Raw genomic sequence first — 16,699 nt, forward strand, 5'->3', positions numbered from 1 at the left:
TTATTTTTCCAAGTAATCTCGTTCTCTGAATGATCGCCTACCCGTAGACAAACGCTCTGTTCGCCTAAAGCGCGATAGTAAACGTGTTAAAGGGAGAGTTTAGACCTCGGAACGGAACGGCGAAAGCTGTCATCTTTAAAGCGATCGATTTCGGCGCTCCAACGGTTAATCCACCTCGGGTAGATAACTTTATCCGCAAAGGTTGTCCCGATTCCACATATGTATCCCAAGGACTATCATTTATGCCGCGAGGTGTGGCGTCCAACCGTGCGAGCGTAATTTCAGAGAGAAATTCAGTACAGATAACATTGGTAAACAATAAAACGTGTTGGCTTATCTAATTGAAAAGCACCTTGTCAATAATGAATCAACAGATTGAATTTGCGATTAGCAGTGAAACAATGCTCGCGGGAAACGTTCGTTTTGTCCGAGTTGTTTCTGAGTTTCATCTATCTCCACAGGAAGCATTGTTATAAATTTTCGATGTATCAAGAGACTGTTGCAATTTCATAAATCATTCCATGGGAGTGTTTGCATACGGCCAGCGAAATCATGTGAGATAAGATAAGATAAGTGAATATTCAATGAGAATCAGTTTGACTTGACTGGATTATAAATACACACGAAATATGTGTAATTAAAATATCACAGTCAAATACTCATAAACTATTTCATTAATGTACTGAATTTGATCCCTGAAGTAACGCTCCACATTCACGAGCTTTGCAATAACTTAACCCCTTGATTCATTGGGGGGTAACATACTACCCCATTCAATTTGTCGCTAATATATTTAAAATAAAGCTACTTCATCGTGAAAAATAATATCAAATGGCTCCTGCATACGTCAACTGTTCCCTGTGTTGATTTTGAAATTTAATTCTCAAATTGATAACTTCTAATCGTTGCGTATTTTCCACGCGTCGAGGGATCGAGTATCAAAGTGCTCGGAGCACTGCTCCTTCCCGGACGCGTAACTTTTATCGTCGGTTCATTTCGCTTCCAGCAAACGGAAGTCCGCCCTCCCTCAGCGACAGGACTTCATGTGAGTATTCAAAACGGTCCTCGTCACAAAGCCTTTCCCGCAACGCGTGCAAACGTACGGCCGTTCACCGGTGTGGTAGCGTTTGTGAACCACCAGTGTGGACCTCTGAGTGAACGCCTTGCCACACTGGTCGCAGGAATACTTTCGTTCCCCGGTGTGCGTGACGTTGTGAGTCCTCAGCAGGGTCTCGCAGGCGAAGCACTTGCCGCAGACCTCGCAAGTGTAGGGCTTTTCGCCCGTGTGCGAGCGATTATGGATCTCCAGGCCCTTCGCGGTCTTCAGTTCCTTGCCGCAAAGGGCGCACAGGTATCTCCGTCTCTCGTAGCTCGGAGTGTCGCCGTGAGCCTTCACTTTGTGCTGCTTCAGCACGGACTTGTACTTGTAAACTTTACCACAGACGTCGCATTTGTGCGCCAGAGCCTGTTGGTCCCCCTCCTCGAGCTTTTCTTGCATCAACGCCGTGGGGTGGTAGTGATAGAGTTGATTGTGCTCCTTTAAACTGTATAAATATCGTGGTAAAGGACAACAATCGTGGTAAAATTCCGATTATCCGGCATAGTCGGGACTGAGGTAATGCTGGAAAATCGAATATGCCGGATAAATGGACTATACCTACATATAAAGTGATAAAAACGAGGAAATGGACCATTTTTATGGGGGTTTTCTCACATTACGGGGTCAAGGAACAAGTTTTTCAATATTGTTAGAATTTCTACATATTCTACGCCAAAATAGGTGTTGTTTGGATTTTTAAATTTTAAAATCCTCCAATCCGTTCAGGAGTTACGATTTTTTAAACGTTTTTATTTAGGAATTTTTTTCTTGAAAGTGCATAGGAATTCGAGGGTATACGTATTCACTAAAAATGATTGTAATTGACTCGTGCGATCAAAAATAATTTTGTCACAATAATTTGTAATTTTTTAATTTCGTCGAAAATTTGACAACTTACTGAATTTTTTTCTCAAAAATGGTTAGGATTTCGTGGGTATGTCTATTCACCAAAAATGATTGTTATTGCCCCCTGCAATTGAAAATAATTTTCCCAGAACGATGTAAAATTTTTTTTTTTCGTCGAAAATTTTAGCATCTCGAATTTTTTTCTCGAAAGTGTGTAGGATTTCGTGGGTATGTCTATTCACAAAAAATGATTGTAATTAACCCCCGTAACCAAAAATAATTTTTTCACAATAATTTGTAATTTTTTAATTTCGTCGAAAATTTGTCCACTTACTGAATTTTTTTCTCGAAAATGGTTAGGATTTCGTGGGTATGTGTATTCACCAAAAATGATTGTAATTGACCCCCGTAACCAAAAATAAATTTTTCAGAATGTCAATGAGAACCTACTTCACAGTAATATATTTGACACAAACGAAGGAACGATTAAAATAAAAAAAATGGGTTCAGAATTTAATCCTTTCAACGAGAAATCAACTTCTACGAGTGTTCGATGCCTCGAGCGAGTTTCTCGGCATTGCACAGCGTTTTAAAGCATTCGAATGTTTTAAACATTGCACGCATTGAATGGAAATGGAGGACTCGATTCAGAAAAACGTTCGAGATTGTCAACAAGATTATTAGACTAGCATCAATAAACATACTTTCATAAATGCAAATTTAATACAAGCCTTCTTTGTCACAGTGAGTTTCCCATGCATTTCCCCTCTGCCGGAATGCAAAGTCCACATCTACGAGTCATTGATCAACGTACATCCGCGAGTATTCCTCTCGAATCTCGTGTTTTCCATTCGTTCTCGTAACTCTTCTACATTATTTATGGGTCATGAATAGACTATTGTTTTTAAGTGTTCCCACAAAAAATCTATTCCTCCATTTATATTCAATGCGTCATGGAAAAATTCGCTCGAGATATGGTACATTTGCATGTTACAGTAGTCGACTTTTCGTCGTAATTTTTTATCATCGAAATTTCAAATCTTTTATTTTATTCGCTCCCCGAGAGTTACCCATTTTTCCTGCAGTAAAAGCAGAAAACCCCTTTGATAGATTTATTATTCCCATGAGCGGAGGCGTCGCTTACTCGACCCAAGAAGCCATAAGATTCTTTTGTCCCATATATGGGTCAGGGACTCCCGAGCATCGTTTTGACCGACATGTGGGTCGGGGGACAGTAAATGTGTTAAAAATGGATCTAAAATTCGTAATCTGGGTATCTGCAGATGCAGACGACTGTGGACAACTCGTTCTTTGATGGCTATACTATAGCGAGGTACTTGAGGTACATTGAAGTGGTAGTCAGGCGACAATCTTGATGATACAAGCCGTCAAGTGTATTTCGTGCCACTCATTTCAGGGCCGTACAGACACGCAATGCATGCTTACCCTTGGTGCACCTAGATTCTTAATGCACTGTAATGGATAAGCATTCCATAGAGCAGGGATCGAACTAAACTGAAAATTTTTAGTTGGTTTCCATACAACTGCAAACTATTTCCTCCTCTAAGAAAATGATTATAATATGATGTATATTCGTTGGAACATTCGTTCCACTTATTTCTGTTTCACGCAAACTTCTTCTCAAATTAATTTTTAATATCGTTGACTCGATGCAATGCCCCTTCTGTGCTTGTTTCGAGTTAGAAAATATTTTTTAATATGAAACGTGTGGAAGCGGAAACTAATTTAAGACACAGTGTTTCGAAACATGAATCAGAATTGGGTGACGCAGAGTTTGGGTAACGTAAAAATAGGCTGAGTCAGGAAGAAAATATTTCAGCTAGGAAGGTTGGTACGTTACAGCACTGGGAGTCTAGAAACTATACAGAATCGTCCCTGGCCTCTTGATTCCCGACACTCAAGCTACCGTCTTCACCCTCTAGTACTTTAACGACCTCGTCATATTTTCACCACCCACTATATGAGTTGGTTACAGTCGCCTTTGTTTGCAGCTAACGACATTATGAACTTCAGGTACATTTTGAAGGCTGCTCCCAGAATATTATCCCCTCGATCTATGGCCTCGAGTATTATTTGGAATATCACTTGAAAGACAGGTTTCCAAATAATTATTAAAAGACCCAAGAACGTTCATAAAATCAAAAACTGTTATTAATTTGAAAAATCCAAGTAAATCTCCCAGTAACCTTGATCCAAGACCGCTAGCACGAAACTTGCTAAAAATATCTAGCGTAATGGCATTAAAAGTGTTGAGAATACGTATGTATATCCATCAACGGATCTCGAGATTGAATTTTCTCGAAAATAAAGAATGCATACCTCTACTCTGATGTTACGAGTTTAATTTTAAATATAATTCATCGTGAATCGTTAATAAACAGTAATGTCGTACCTGTACACATCGTTGAAGATGCTACCGCACGCGTTGCACTGTTGATACTGCATAAAGTTGTGCATGGTGGTGTGCGTCATCAGGGAATCTTTGTCGACGAAGTTCTCGCTGCAGATTTCGCAGGTGAACTTTATTTCACGGTGGTGTCGTTTCGCGTGCCTCTCCACGTCGATGGAATTCACTCCCATGAAGCTGCACTGGACGCAGGGGATCGTTTTCGGCGTGTGGGATTTCTTCACGTGCGCGTTTAGCATAAATTGCTGCGGGTATGTCTTTCCGCAGGTGACGCACTTGAACGGCCTGTGAATACCGTGAACGATTCTCAAGTGCGCCACCAATCTGGTCACGAAGTGAAACTTTTCTTGGCAAAGGTCGCAGGCCTTCTCGTTGCTCTCGAATCTGTAACGTTTCAAAAGCAACCGGCGTTTCGTCGATCGTCCAACAATTAATCACAGATAGAATTGAGATTCGAGTATCGATATGTTAAATACTGAAAATAGTCTTTCTATTTTTTTATTGAACTTTGTAATGGAGTGAAGTTTTTTTAAATTTTTTGTGTGTAACTCACTTCTGCCCTGGATCGAGAAGAACGTCCTCGCTCTTGATCCTGAATTCTTCGCAGTTGGTAAGCTCGTCGTGATCGTCGATCCACTGGCTGGAATGAGGGGATCCTTCATTGACAACGGTACACATTTACATAAAGCATCATGTATGCTTTCGAAAAGAAATCATGAAATTTTATTGTTATCGCGAATTTCCTGCTGGAAACAGAAAAGCGAATCTCCGATGCTTTTGTAAATGCGCGATGGTTAAAGCAGAGTAGCAGAGAAAGCTACCCGGATCTTCGACCTAATATCGTCGTCGAATTCTTGAATAAAATGCAGGGTCAGTGTGGTCATTAACTTTTTATTCTCCCTCAAAAATTTCTTAACACAGTCATAAGTTCAGCTTATAATTATAAATTAAACATCCTTTACCGCCTGATTCGTTTCATCGCGGTCAGGTCTCCGACTGGGACGATTTCTCGTGTATCTTGCGATGCTTCTTCAGGAAGCTTCCGGAGACGAATCCCTTGCCGCAGTCTGAGCACTGATACGGCCTTTCTCCCGAATGGTACCTCAAATGCAAAATCAACGACGTCCTTTGCGAGAACCCTCTGCCACACTGCGAGCAAACGTGTGGCTTTTCGCCAGTGTGTACACGCCGATGTATGCTCAGGTTCTCCCTGCTGGCGAACTCCTTGCCGCAGAGATCGCATTTAGCGATCTTCTCGTTCACGTGGCCGCGTCTGTGCACCATCAGTCTCCTCTTGGAGGACAACACCGTGCCGCACAGATCGCACAAATGTTTCGCCTTGTCGCGCAGTCCGTGCGTTTTCTTCAAATGCCTTTCCAGGAACAGTTTCTGCGCGAAACCTTCCAGGCAGATCTTGCAAACGTGCTTGCGTTTCGAATCGTCTCTCGCGGTCTCCACGGGCAGAACATTTGCGTGCTGGCGTTTCAGATGCGCCGTCAGATTTTTCTTGTAAGGATACGACTTGTCGCAGTGCTCGCAGCGGAACAGCTGCTTCCTCGTGTGAACGTTCACGTGCTCCAGGTACTCCGTCCTCAGGAAGAAGCCTTTCTGGCATCTCTCGCACCTGAACGAGTAGTCCTTCGTGTGCCGTCTGCAGTGGTTCTCGAGATTCGACTTCTGGTTCGATCTGTAATCGCACAGGTCGCAGGCGAATCGCTTGAAACCGGTGTGGATCAGCTTGTGGCGGGCTATGTTCATCGGGCTCCTGAACGTTTTGCCGCACTCGTCGCAGCTGAACGCTTTGTCGATGTCGTGCAGGTTCTTCAGGTGCTCCACCAGCTTTCTCGTGTGGCAGAAACAGGCTCCGCATTTCACGCACTCGTGGACCGCCCGCGACGTTCCTCTTCGCGATCTGAAACAGGGGCGTTTATGAAGCATACGGTGTAATCGCGATTATTGGTACGCGTTGTCACGGGTTTAGTCCCTGGTTAAGTTTCTGCGACATTATAGACTCGAATCGAATAGATAGGACCCAAGATAAAACTGCTTGGGTCATTCTAGTACCCTTCCTCGACGATACAGATAATGTTGAGAGGGCTAATTCTGGGTCTTTTCTAATGTTTGCAAATGAAACTACAAATTCATGAAAAATTAGACTTCTTCTGTACAATAATTTCAGCTTAGATCTTGTCACTGATGTCGATGTTCCTGGTTTTCTATTAATATTACTTTACATATTTCTCATCTTTAGGAATTCGTTCGAATGTATTTTAAAATATGTCCGAGACGTTTGATTCGATTCAAAATTGTTGTATGCTTTCCAAGATCTTTCTTACCAGCAACAAATAACTTAGATTTTCTTAAAACATTCTTGGTAAATTACGAGAACGAGATTTATCTTCGTATATTTAAATCACTGGATCAACAATTCGCAATCATCCTCGATACGAACGGAACAATCACAGAATTTTCTCGTCGAAGTTTTTGGCAACTGTTGCCCACCTTATTGCTCATTTGTTACTCGTAAACTATAGTGTCGCAAGTGCACTTCGTCGTATTTTAAGCTGGTTATTACGATAAAAGCTTGTTGTTATTTTCAAGCAATACCTACCTATGTTCGATGATATATCATTTTTCGGTTAAAATTCGATGTACAAAATCGGAATAAAAATACAAAATTAACCTTTCTTTCCTCGTTCCCACATTTTATCTAAAAGAATCATTTATTTTGCACGATATAATTACAATTCGCCTATACATTAAATCGTTATTAGCTATTACATTATACTTTCACATGGAAGCGATCGCCCATATTTGTACAAAGCGACACAAACTGACATAGTTTCGAAGAAAATATAAACTGTTAATATCTCTAAAACATTCTCTATGTTCAGATTTCACCATGCATACAAAATTTGTAAAAAAATTCGAGAATTACGTCACAGAATGGTTAAGTTTCAACAGTGTTCAACGAATAATAACGATCCACTCTGAGGCTGTAAGATTTACAGTCTCGTTCTCGTTTCTCCGAATAGTCTTATTTTAATAAGGGTTAAGAAATAATTCGGCAAGAGTAAACGTAAAGGGTTCAGAGTTAGATCCTCCTCGCGTCAAAAAGTACACGAGCAAACTTTCGAGTTGATCTCCATAGTCTGCGGGTCGCTTAACCAAGCACTTATTCAATTTTGCCTGTGTCCTTTTATTTTCTTGCTATTCTTGTCTTTTATTTAACCACTTCATTCGTCGTCACGAGACAAAAAATACAAATTAAATTAGACGAGTAGAGAGAGCAAGATGGAATGGCTGTATAATATACAAAACAAATATACCGAGTTTGAATGTTACCAATTTTTCAAAAAAATAGTGATATCACGTAGTTTCTATTCTTTTTAACAGCGTGTAAATCATTATTTACGTTAAAATTCCATGCTCAGTTTTGTTCCTCAGGGTAATCTTCCAGTGCTATGTACGACCTTTCGTGACACAAAAGCGAACGAACCCTCGTTGGAGGTCAGTCTGCGGATGAACATACTTATACGTCTTCGTCACATAACGTGTTAAGCGTGGTTTGGCAGGACTTCCAGAGAATTTAGCGAGACAGTTAACGCAATAAAGAAGTATTCCAGGTCACGTTGTATTTCACTTTATCTCAGCCTTTTTCGCTTCAACTTGATCTTCGTCCTTCTTGGCAGTGGTGGTCAACTCCTGGGTGAACTCTGTGATGAGCTTCCTAACGGAGATCACGGGTAGCTGTGGCAGGGGACCAGGATGTCGTTTCCTGTGGCAAATCAACCCCGGCTTCTGAGTGAAAGCCTGCCCGCATATATCACAAATGTACGGCCTCAGACCGGTGTGTATGAGCGTGTGTTGTTCCTGGGCGGTCCTTCTGGAGAACGTTTTGCCGCAGACCGGGCAGGCGTAGGGCCTGATGCCCTCGTGGATCCTCGCGTGGATGTCGAGGTCCCTTTTGTGGCTGAATGTTTTACCGCAGGTGGAACAGATCACCTTCTCCCTCGTCTCGTGCCAGAGCAGATGCTGATCCAGCCTGCTCTGAGAGGTCAAACGTCGCTTGCATATACGACACTCGTAGTCGGGCTTGTAGTGTCTGTATCTCATGTGTGCCTTCAACGCTGGAAGCGTTTTGCTGGTCTGGCCACAGATCAGACACTTCATCGGTGGCGCGTTGCTGTGCACTTGCTTGGCGTGCTGTTTCATGTCGTTCCTGATCTTGAACCTCTTGTGACAGACGGGACAGGCGTGATCGTAGCTGGTGCTGTGCCTCCTGACGATGTGGTCCCTAAGGGTCCACTTGTTGTTGCTCTTGTACTCGCAGATGGTGCACGGATAGATCACCGGGCCGTGCTTCTCCTCTGCGTGCAGCCTCAAGTCCTTCTTCAGCAGGAACGTCTCGTCGCAGCTGCTGCAACGATGCTTGTGCTTCTTCATGTGCGATCTCAGGTGATTCTTCTGACGGAAAAATTTACCACAGTGGTCGCACTCCAGGAGCAAACCGGACTCAACCATCGACGCCTTTCGAACGATGTCTCGGTGCTCCAAATTGAGCATCCATTGTTGCGACGCGTTTTTCGCTCCAACGTGAAATAAATTCTTTCGAGGCCCGCTCGAATCTGCCCTCCGACCCGCGGACGTAATTTTTCCTGACCTTTCCAGCGACTTCTTCGTGCACTCCGTCAACGAGTACGAGTTCTCTATTTTGATGTAGCAAAACTCCTCCGAGCCGTTCGCGTCTTTCAGGGGATCGTTCAGAGGATCCGACGACGTGAAACTAAAACAGATTAAAGCAGATCCGTTCCCGTTAAAATACGGCATTCGTGATGCGAGTAACGTGTTTAAATGCAGAGATTACTCACTTGAACCATTTTTAGCAGACGGTACAATTCACGGTCAATTTATAAATGCATTCGTATCGAACAGTGAAGTTTCAATTACCGCGAATGGACCATGGTAAACGGTTGAATTTGTATATCGAGTATGCAGTGAACTGGATTTTATAGTACTTCTTCGTTCATCGTTTTGTTCTTTCGAAGGAAACATCTTTAAATTTATTATATATATCGAAATAATTGTACGAGTTATGCGTTATTTTGAATGTTAATTTTATTCAAAAGTTCATAATACAGTAAAAAGTACAAACATCGCTTATAAACAACATTTAAAACGGTAAAGATTTCGGCGTTAACAATGAGAAGAAGATAGAGAGCGTTGGAAACCTTTAAGTATTACAAACATTGTTTATTATTGGTCTCCCTTCATTGGCAGTAGAAAGAGAATATAAAATTATTTAAAAAGTCCCACTTATAATTGCAGATTACGCTTCGCTCCAGAGTGAATGTACATGTTATTGCGTCGCGTTGGAGTCAGTAATTACTTTGTACAACGATTGTCACGAAAGTGCATTGTTTTCTGAGAAATAGAAGCGCCAAGCTGCTCGAAACGCAATTCATCGTCGAAATGAAATCAACTGCTTAAAGACGCTGAAAGCTATCCCATCGCTTTGTCTTTCGTCCTTATCAAAGGCAGACTTTGGGTAGCTAATTGATTAAACTCTGACAGAAGGAAGAAAATTGAGGATACTTCGACTTCTGTGCGCTCAAAATTTAGAAGTCCTTGACGAAATTTAATAACTGAAGATTATCATTGAAATGAAATTTCGTATGTTATTGTTCTTTTCTTGAAAGTGTTTTCACTACAAGTTAGAAATATAGTGACTTTTTACTGCTTATATTAAATGAAAATAAAGTTTTAAAAAGAGCAATGGAGGCAAAGACTTTGATTTATGGTCCACGTCACAATATCGATAGGTCTAAGTATTTGAATAATATCCGAATTAAAATTTGAATATAAAAATAAGAAATACGCGTTCCTTTTATCTACTGAAACACAAGTTCAAGTAGCGAAGAGTCCAAATTACATCCCCCCTCGACGCCATCTTGAGAACTATCTAACAAGTATCTTGCCTAAACGAGTCGTTGTTTCACTCGATTTTGATCATGGTATTCTTCATAATGTACTCCTTGGTGAACTCCGTGACGATGTTCTTGATGGAGACGACTGGTAGCGGCGGTAGGGGTCCAGGATGGCGTTTCCTGTGGCAGATGAGACCCGGTTTCTGGGCGAACGCCTGTCCGCATATGTCGCAAACGTACGGTCTCTTTCCGGTGTGGATGAGTACGTGTTGCTCCTGGGCGGTCTGCCTTCTGAACGACTTGCCGCAGACCGGACACGGAAAAGGCTTGACCCCCGTGTGCACCCGCATGTGGGAGTCGAGATCGCGTCCTCGAAATCTCTTGCCGCAAGTTGGACAGAGCACCTTCTCTCTGGTCTCGTGCCACGTCAAGTGTTGCTCCAGGTTCTCTTGCGTGGTCATGCCCCTTCTGCAGATTCTGCAGATAAACTCGGGCTTGTAGTGTCTGTACTTCATGTGCGCCTTCAGCGCGTGAAGATTCTTGCTGAAGTGGCCGCAAACGTCGCACACTATCGGCGGCGCGTCGCTGTGGTTCTGCTTCACGTGATGGTTCAACGCTTTCTTGATCTTGAACTGTTTACCGCACACGTCGCACGCAAAATTGTAATTGTTCGTGTGCAGTCGTATGTAGTGGTTCTTCAGGGTGCCCTTGTTGTTGCTCTTGTAATTGCAAACGCTGCAATCGTACACCTGCAGCCGATGGATCTTCTCCGTGTGGGAGGTCAGGTATCGACGGAGCCTGAAGGTTTTCGGGCAGTCCGGGCACCTGTGTCTGTGTTTCTTCAAGTGCTCCACGAGGTTGCTCTTCTTCAAGAACCTGCGGCTACAGTGGTCGCACTCCAAACGGTTCGTTAGCGTTCTTTTCTTTGTCTTTCGATCGGCGTGGTTCGTCGAGTAAAGCACGGTCTCCGTGTCGTGCTTTGTTCTTGCGTCGTTTGCTTCTCGATGCGTAGGCACGACCTCGAAGTTCTCCTTCTTGATCCAGTTCACGTAGTCTACGGTCGAGATCGACGATTCGATCTTAAACACTTCGCTTAGGGGATCCAAGACACTAAAACAAAAAAATTCATACTTCGCGTTAACGTCGGTTTGGGAGTAATGAAGAAGGTCTTATCAATTAGGTTGCGATTTGGCTGATACGATCGTTCTCGTACGAGCATTTGATTTTAGATCTGTGCAATTTGAGAAACGCGCGTTACTCGCTTTTGATTATCGTTCGAACGTCGTATTTTTTTTTTTTTTAAATAAAATCTTAGGTAATCGAATCTCTCGTGATGTTTAATGTATCTATGTTTATCATACCTTCTCGTAGTTCTAAACAATCCGTAACAGTCGCAGCCTGTAAATGTATAAAGATCATGAATTATTACTATTTCGACGCGATGATTTAATACAGCAAATATACTTATCTGGGCATTATCTAATTCGTTCTACATTTTCTCGAGAATTTTTCCTATCCTCGGCGACGTGGCGTAACTACCTATACTATATTCAAAGAGTGCTCGAAACAAATTTCTTTTCAACCTTAAGGAGAAAGGAAAATATTTGCATGCGTGTTATCGTGTCTCATTCGTGATTAGATATCCGTGCGCTCGATATCACTACGGGATAGTTGAAAAGATCAGGCTCAGTAAAAATATTTATTTCAAACTCAAAGCTATACACAGCGTTTACGTGTGTCATTACGAACGCAGTACGCTAAGGTATTGATTTTAGAAAAATAGCCATTAGAGGCGTGCTATCTTTCACGTGAGCTTCTCGTTTTACGGATGTAATACATGGAAACTGTACTTCTGTTGCGTTCCAATTGGTTTTAGAGGGACTAGTTCGCAAAAAAATATAAGTGTTACGTGGATACAGGACGATAGAAATAAAATAAAAATGATCGAAATAATTTTGGGGTATTCAAAAAACAATGTCCAGTCAACATGGATCCTCAAATTGATCTGAGCTATTTGTCCTATAGTCGGAACAAAATCAATAACCGCCCAAGGCCACCGAGGAACTATCCCCACTCTAACGCTTTGCTAGTTCGTTCGCTATCTCTCTTCTTTTCGTGCAAATCTACAAACTACCAACGCGGCCATTCAATTGTGCCCCGACTATATTAACGACACGGACATACTTTTTTCGTTAAGTATTATATCGAGATAAAAAAGCTATCGCTAATTATATTTCGCATTTTTTATCTCTCTAATTATTTTCATAGCATTTGTTACGATATAAACAGACAATAGCATTATAAACACATGGGTGTCAATGTCTTTTATTTACAAGAGAAATTGGAAAAAGTAACGGGAGCCACTTGCGTCACTACAGTCTAATCGAAATAAAAAATCATTGCTCAAGATCAATTCTTCGACTGCGTTTATCTCGCTATACCGTTCGAAATTAGGGTAATATCAGCATATACCACCACTTCATCTGTGTATTATATTTTGCTCCATCGTTTCATTTTGTGTATAACTTTGATGCAGCGAAGATGAATTATTATTATTTCGTTTCTTCTTGTAAACCTACAGGCACACGTCTCCTATTACAGCTGGCTGAACAGAAAAGTAGGAATTGTATCTGGTATGCGCTCACAGTAGAGGAAGTAGGAGTTTGAGCCGACTACAGAACAGAAAATCGCAATTATGACAGCTAATGTACAGTACCATATTAATTGGACATGTTTCGTTTATCGTTGGTAATACATCGTACCAAACGACTCTCTTTTAAGATTAACGTATACGTATTAATCAATTCACGGAGTGAACTATGATGTTACAATTGCTTTTCATATCGAGGAATCTTTATTTCTCAAAGGGATAAACTGATTTTAGCAGAAGTATCGTGCTGCATCAATGCAGAAAATGTTAGTTTCGTGTTATATTCAGCCTCGATGAAGTTTAGTTAGTTTGAAATTTATTCAGACTGACTTACTATCGGAAACGATACCATCATACTGTACACGAATTGTACAGTGTATTATCAAGAAAGGCAACCCACTTCAACTGCGATATTTACAGTGGATATAGGAAACTATTTTTATATAATATCAATTATAATTCTTCATCAACAACGTGACTGCTTAAAACGTTTGAAGTAAACTCGCGCCATGGACTTTGCATGTTTGTTGAAAGGAAAGTTCGAGGGGATATTTTTTCTTTTTTTCTGTAAATCTTAAATTTACAAGGCTGTTATTATATTGTACATCTTAAACCTTTATACTTACAATTATATGCAATATGTCTAAAAATAATTATTGTTCACTATTTCGTGTTCTTAATCCTCCGTTCTTGATGGTACACAAATTGCCCCTAGATTTCAGTTTTCCTTATTCTCTATTTAATATATGTATTTCGTTTTTAATCAAACAATAAGATGAATCGAAGTATATGGAATTATTACGTTTACTCGTTGTTGAAGTAACCTGAAGAATATTATTAAAGAATTAATTATGCAATTTGCAGGTATTTAAAATTTTTTAAAAGAATCCATTAGAACGTAAACATAGCTCAGCGTTAAACGTAATTAGTAGTACATTGTAGTATTAAAAAAGTTCTACATATTTTTTTGTGAACCCTTAAAATAATAATTCAGCAGAGAATTCGTTAACGGTTAGCGAAATAATAATAAGATGAATATTAATAATAATAATAATACTAACATTAATGATAACTAAATTTGAAGAAAATTTGGACGTACAGTATTAAAAAGAAATTTTTGTCTTTCTGGTAAAGAAACACATCCAAACGTGATCCTCGTTCGATACTCATAATGATAATGTTTGCAGTACTTTAGCTAACGATATATGGTTTTAAGCAGAGACGACTAATAATTTAGAAAAATTAAAACTCGCGTCAAGATCAACCGCGTTAAGGCTTCATCTGTCAGAAGTGTTTAAACTATTAACCGCCCACGCTTGAAGTCATGTATCAAACATTTCAATTATCCAAAAGCCATTTAAGTATGATTTATCCTTCAACAACGAGTAGATGCAAACGGATGAAAGTAAGAATACTACCAGCATCTCGCGTTTACCAAAATTTTCACGTATTAACCGTATCGATATGCAAAGAAATTAAAATCCTAGTAGTCGCAAAGATCGCGCGCGCGGTTCCTTCCATCCTCGACGCGCGATGGAAACATTTCCTGATTAGCGGGATGTTAAATCGGAGCGAACGAACAATTTCTCCCGGCTCGAGGAGGATCCACTCTCTACGATTCTTCTTCGATTCTCTCCTCGTTCTCGCGCGCGTTTATCTCCTGAACGTATCCCTCGGTGAACTCCTTGACGATGTCCGCTATGGGCATAACGGGCAACGGAGGATGCGGCCCGGGATGCGTCTTTCTGTGACAGATCAGACCGGGCTTCTGCGTGAACGCCTTGCCGCATATGTCGCAGACGAACGGTCTCTTTCCGGTGTGGATGAGCAGATGCTGGCGCAACTGGGACCTTCTCGCGAAGGGCTTGTTGCAGATGAGACAGGAATGTGGTTTGCATCCCGTGTGGACCGCCATGTGCCTCTTGAACGAGTCCTTTTTCGTGAACGTTTTACCGCACTCGGCGCACACGATCTTCTCCCTCTTCTCGTGCTGCGTCAGCAAGTGCTGATCGAGGTTCTCCTGTGTGACCATGCGCCTCTTGCATATGTGGCACTCGTACTTGGGCTTGTAATGCGCCCATTTCTGGTGCACGTAGAGCGAGCCGCTGTTCTGGCAGAGTTTGCCACACACGTCGCAGTTGATGGGCTTCTCTTTGTGATGGAATCGAACGTGGTTGGTCAGATCGCCTTTCACCTTGAACTTCTTCGGGCAGAACTTGCACTGGTGCTCGTACCGATCCGTGTGCTTGCGAATGAAGTGCGACTGCAACGAGTGCTTCGACCTGCAAACGAACCCGCAAGCGGCGCAGGGGAACACTATGTTGTTCGGTCGTTTCCTGGACCACGTCTCGTGTTTTCTCTCCAGGTGAGCGGCGAACAAACTCTTCTTCAGTGTCCTGTAATCGCATACGGCGCAAATGTAAGCGCCGTCCTCCTGTATGCACACCTTCTTCTTGTGCGTCCACGCCACGTGTTTACGAAACGAGATGGCCGAGCTGAACATCTCCGAGCAAACTTTGCACTTCAGAGCGCTGCTGGCGTTCCTGGAGCCTTTCCTGCGCGTCTTCGTCGGCGTCGCGTGTTTGTTCGCGGCCTCCAGGATCTCCTCCTCCAAATACTCCACCTGTTCCACTTGCTCCGCTTGTTCCGTCTGATCGGTTAGATCCAGCTGTTCCTGTTCGCTGTACATTATCTGTTCGTCCGGGTTCTGTTCGTACTCGATCGTCGGTTTCGTATCGATCTCGCTGGTCAGTTTCTCTATGGTCACCATGCTACCCTGTACCTTGACCTGATAGAGGTCACCGATCTTGTGATTCTCGTCCTCCATGGAGCCGTTCAGGAGTATCGGTTTCACATCCTCGTCGTCCTCAACTTGCTCTGTACCACCGTTGAGAAGGTGATCCTCCTCGTACAGCTTCTCGTCCGACGAATCGTACTGCAGATCTTCGTCATTGTACATACACTCCACTTTCACGAGGCCCTGCTTCTCCTCTTCCGGCCCCGTATCGTCCAACTGCTCCGGTATGTCTTCGTCGGCCAACGGCGTGTCGCCTTCAGGTACAAAAGCGTAGTAAGGCCTCCCGTCGAACTCCAGGATCTGCCACTTTTTCATAATCACCGACTCCTTGTCGTAGATAAAGATACCGCGTGAGTCGAGGCTTTCTAGCCCGTACCTGAAACATTATCGATCAGCGGCGTTATTAAATGTCCCTGCGAGCAATACTCGGACTGCAAGTGATTTACAAACGACTTTTTGGTTTTTCTTATCTTACATGTGCCGCGACAACAATCTCGGTCGTAGCCTCGGGAACGTTGTTAACGCGGCTGTTAGAGAGAACAATGTACGCGGAAATGGAAAGAAAAGCTTCGTAGTGGTAATCACAAACATTGGCGATACATTTACGGAGACCACCGTATTAGTCGTGAATAGATGCTTGAACGTGATACGTTAGGGTGAAGCACGTGAATTAACGTACGTCGGTGATAGGGAAAATAATACTTTATTTCGAGCGCTTGGTAAAAAACGTTACAAATATTACAGCACGAGCACCGTCTGGAAGAACATTCGATTTATCGTTATCGATAAAAAACAAAAATCCTAAGAACTATCTTATTATCAACAAACATCTCGACTCTCGATGCCTCGGTCAAATTGCTTTTCTCTTTTATATCGAAGAATTTTCAAAGACGCGTTTCACTTCTTCATGAACTCTTTCAGGATGTGATCGATGTGCATCACCGGAAGCGGA

General features: G+C 42.2%; 4 protein-coding genes across 4 annotated transcripts in view; all 4 read right to left on the bottom strand.

The window, feature by feature from the left end:
* Positions 1–1,017: 1,017 nt before the first annotated feature.
* On the bottom strand, positions 1,018–6,378 carry LOC122396389 (zinc finger protein OZF-like). Its single transcript, XM_043394734.1, has 3 exons — positions 6,347–6,378; positions 5,424–6,285; positions 1,018–1,321 (listed from the first exon to the last, which is right to left on the bottom strand). Exons 1-3 carry the CDS (start codon positions 6,376–6,378, stop codon positions 1,028–1,030), a joined length of 1,188 nt encoding a protein of 395 aa, XP_043250669.1. The 3' UTR covers positions 1,018–1,027.
* A 989-nt stretch (positions 6,379–7,367) lies between these two features.
* On the bottom strand, positions 7,368–9,136 carry LOC122397322 (zinc finger protein 525-like). The gene has a single exon (XM_043396440.1). The coding sequence runs from the start codon at positions 8,937–8,939 to the stop codon at positions 8,013–8,015; it is 927 nt and encodes a 308-aa protein (XP_043252375.1). The 5' UTR covers positions 8,940–9,136; the 3' UTR covers positions 7,368–8,012.
* A 557-nt stretch (positions 9,137–9,693) lies between these two features.
* LOC122396395 (replication initiator 1-like) lies at positions 9,694–12,446 on the bottom strand. Its single transcript, XM_043394747.1, has 3 exons — positions 12,428–12,446; positions 11,662–11,698; positions 9,694–11,410 (listed from the first exon to the last, which is right to left on the bottom strand). Exons 1-3 carry the CDS (start codon positions 12,444–12,446, stop codon positions 10,369–10,371), a joined length of 1,098 nt encoding a protein of 365 aa, XP_043250682.1. The 3' UTR covers positions 9,694–10,368.
* Positions 12,447–14,519: 2,073 nt separating this feature from the next.
* The window catches only part of LOC122397159 (zinc finger protein 436-like), an 82,316-nt gene continuing 80,136 nt past the window's right edge, over positions 14,520–16,699 (bottom strand). The window contains exon 5 of the mRNA XM_043396159.1: positions 14,520–16,123. Within this exon, the coding sequence (XP_043252094.1) occupies positions 14,563–16,123 (1,561 nt within the window). The 3' untranslated portion in view covers positions 14,520–14,562. The remainder of the gene's footprint in view (positions 16,124–16,699) is intronic.

This window comes from Colletes gigas, unplaced genomic scaffold, assembly GCF_013123115.1.
Source record: "Colletes gigas isolate AHSC1104 unplaced genomic scaffold, ASM1312311v1 Colletes_gigas_Sc00001, whole genome shotgun sequence".
In the NCBI taxonomy this organism is placed as follows: domain Eukaryota; kingdom Metazoa; phylum Arthropoda; class Insecta; order Hymenoptera; family Colletidae; genus Colletes; species Colletes gigas.

Excerpts from the sequence above, each read along its gene's own strand:
- LOC122396395 (XM_043394747.1), bottom strand. Across the intron at positions 11,411-11,661 it reads TTGTTTAGAACTACGAGAAG|TGTCTTGGATCCCCTAAGCG; the intron begins GTATGATAAACA and ends TTTTTGTTTTAG.
- LOC122396389 (XM_043394734.1), bottom strand. The coding sequence starts at position 6,378 with ATGTCGCAGAAACTTAACCAGGGACTAAACCC. Across the intron at positions 6,286-6,346 it reads CTTAACCAGGGACTAAACCC|ATCGCGAAGAGGAACGTCGC; the intron begins GTGACAACGCGT and ends CCCCTGTTTCAG. Across the intron at positions 1,322-5,423 it reads CAGACTGCGGCAAGGGATTC|ACCGCGAAGGGCCTGGAGAT; the intron begins GTCTCCGGAAGC and ends AAGGAACTGAAG.
- LOC122397322 (XM_043396440.1), bottom strand. The coding sequence starts at position 8,939 with ATGCTCAATTTGGAGCACCGAGACATCGTTCGAAAGGCGTCGATGGTT.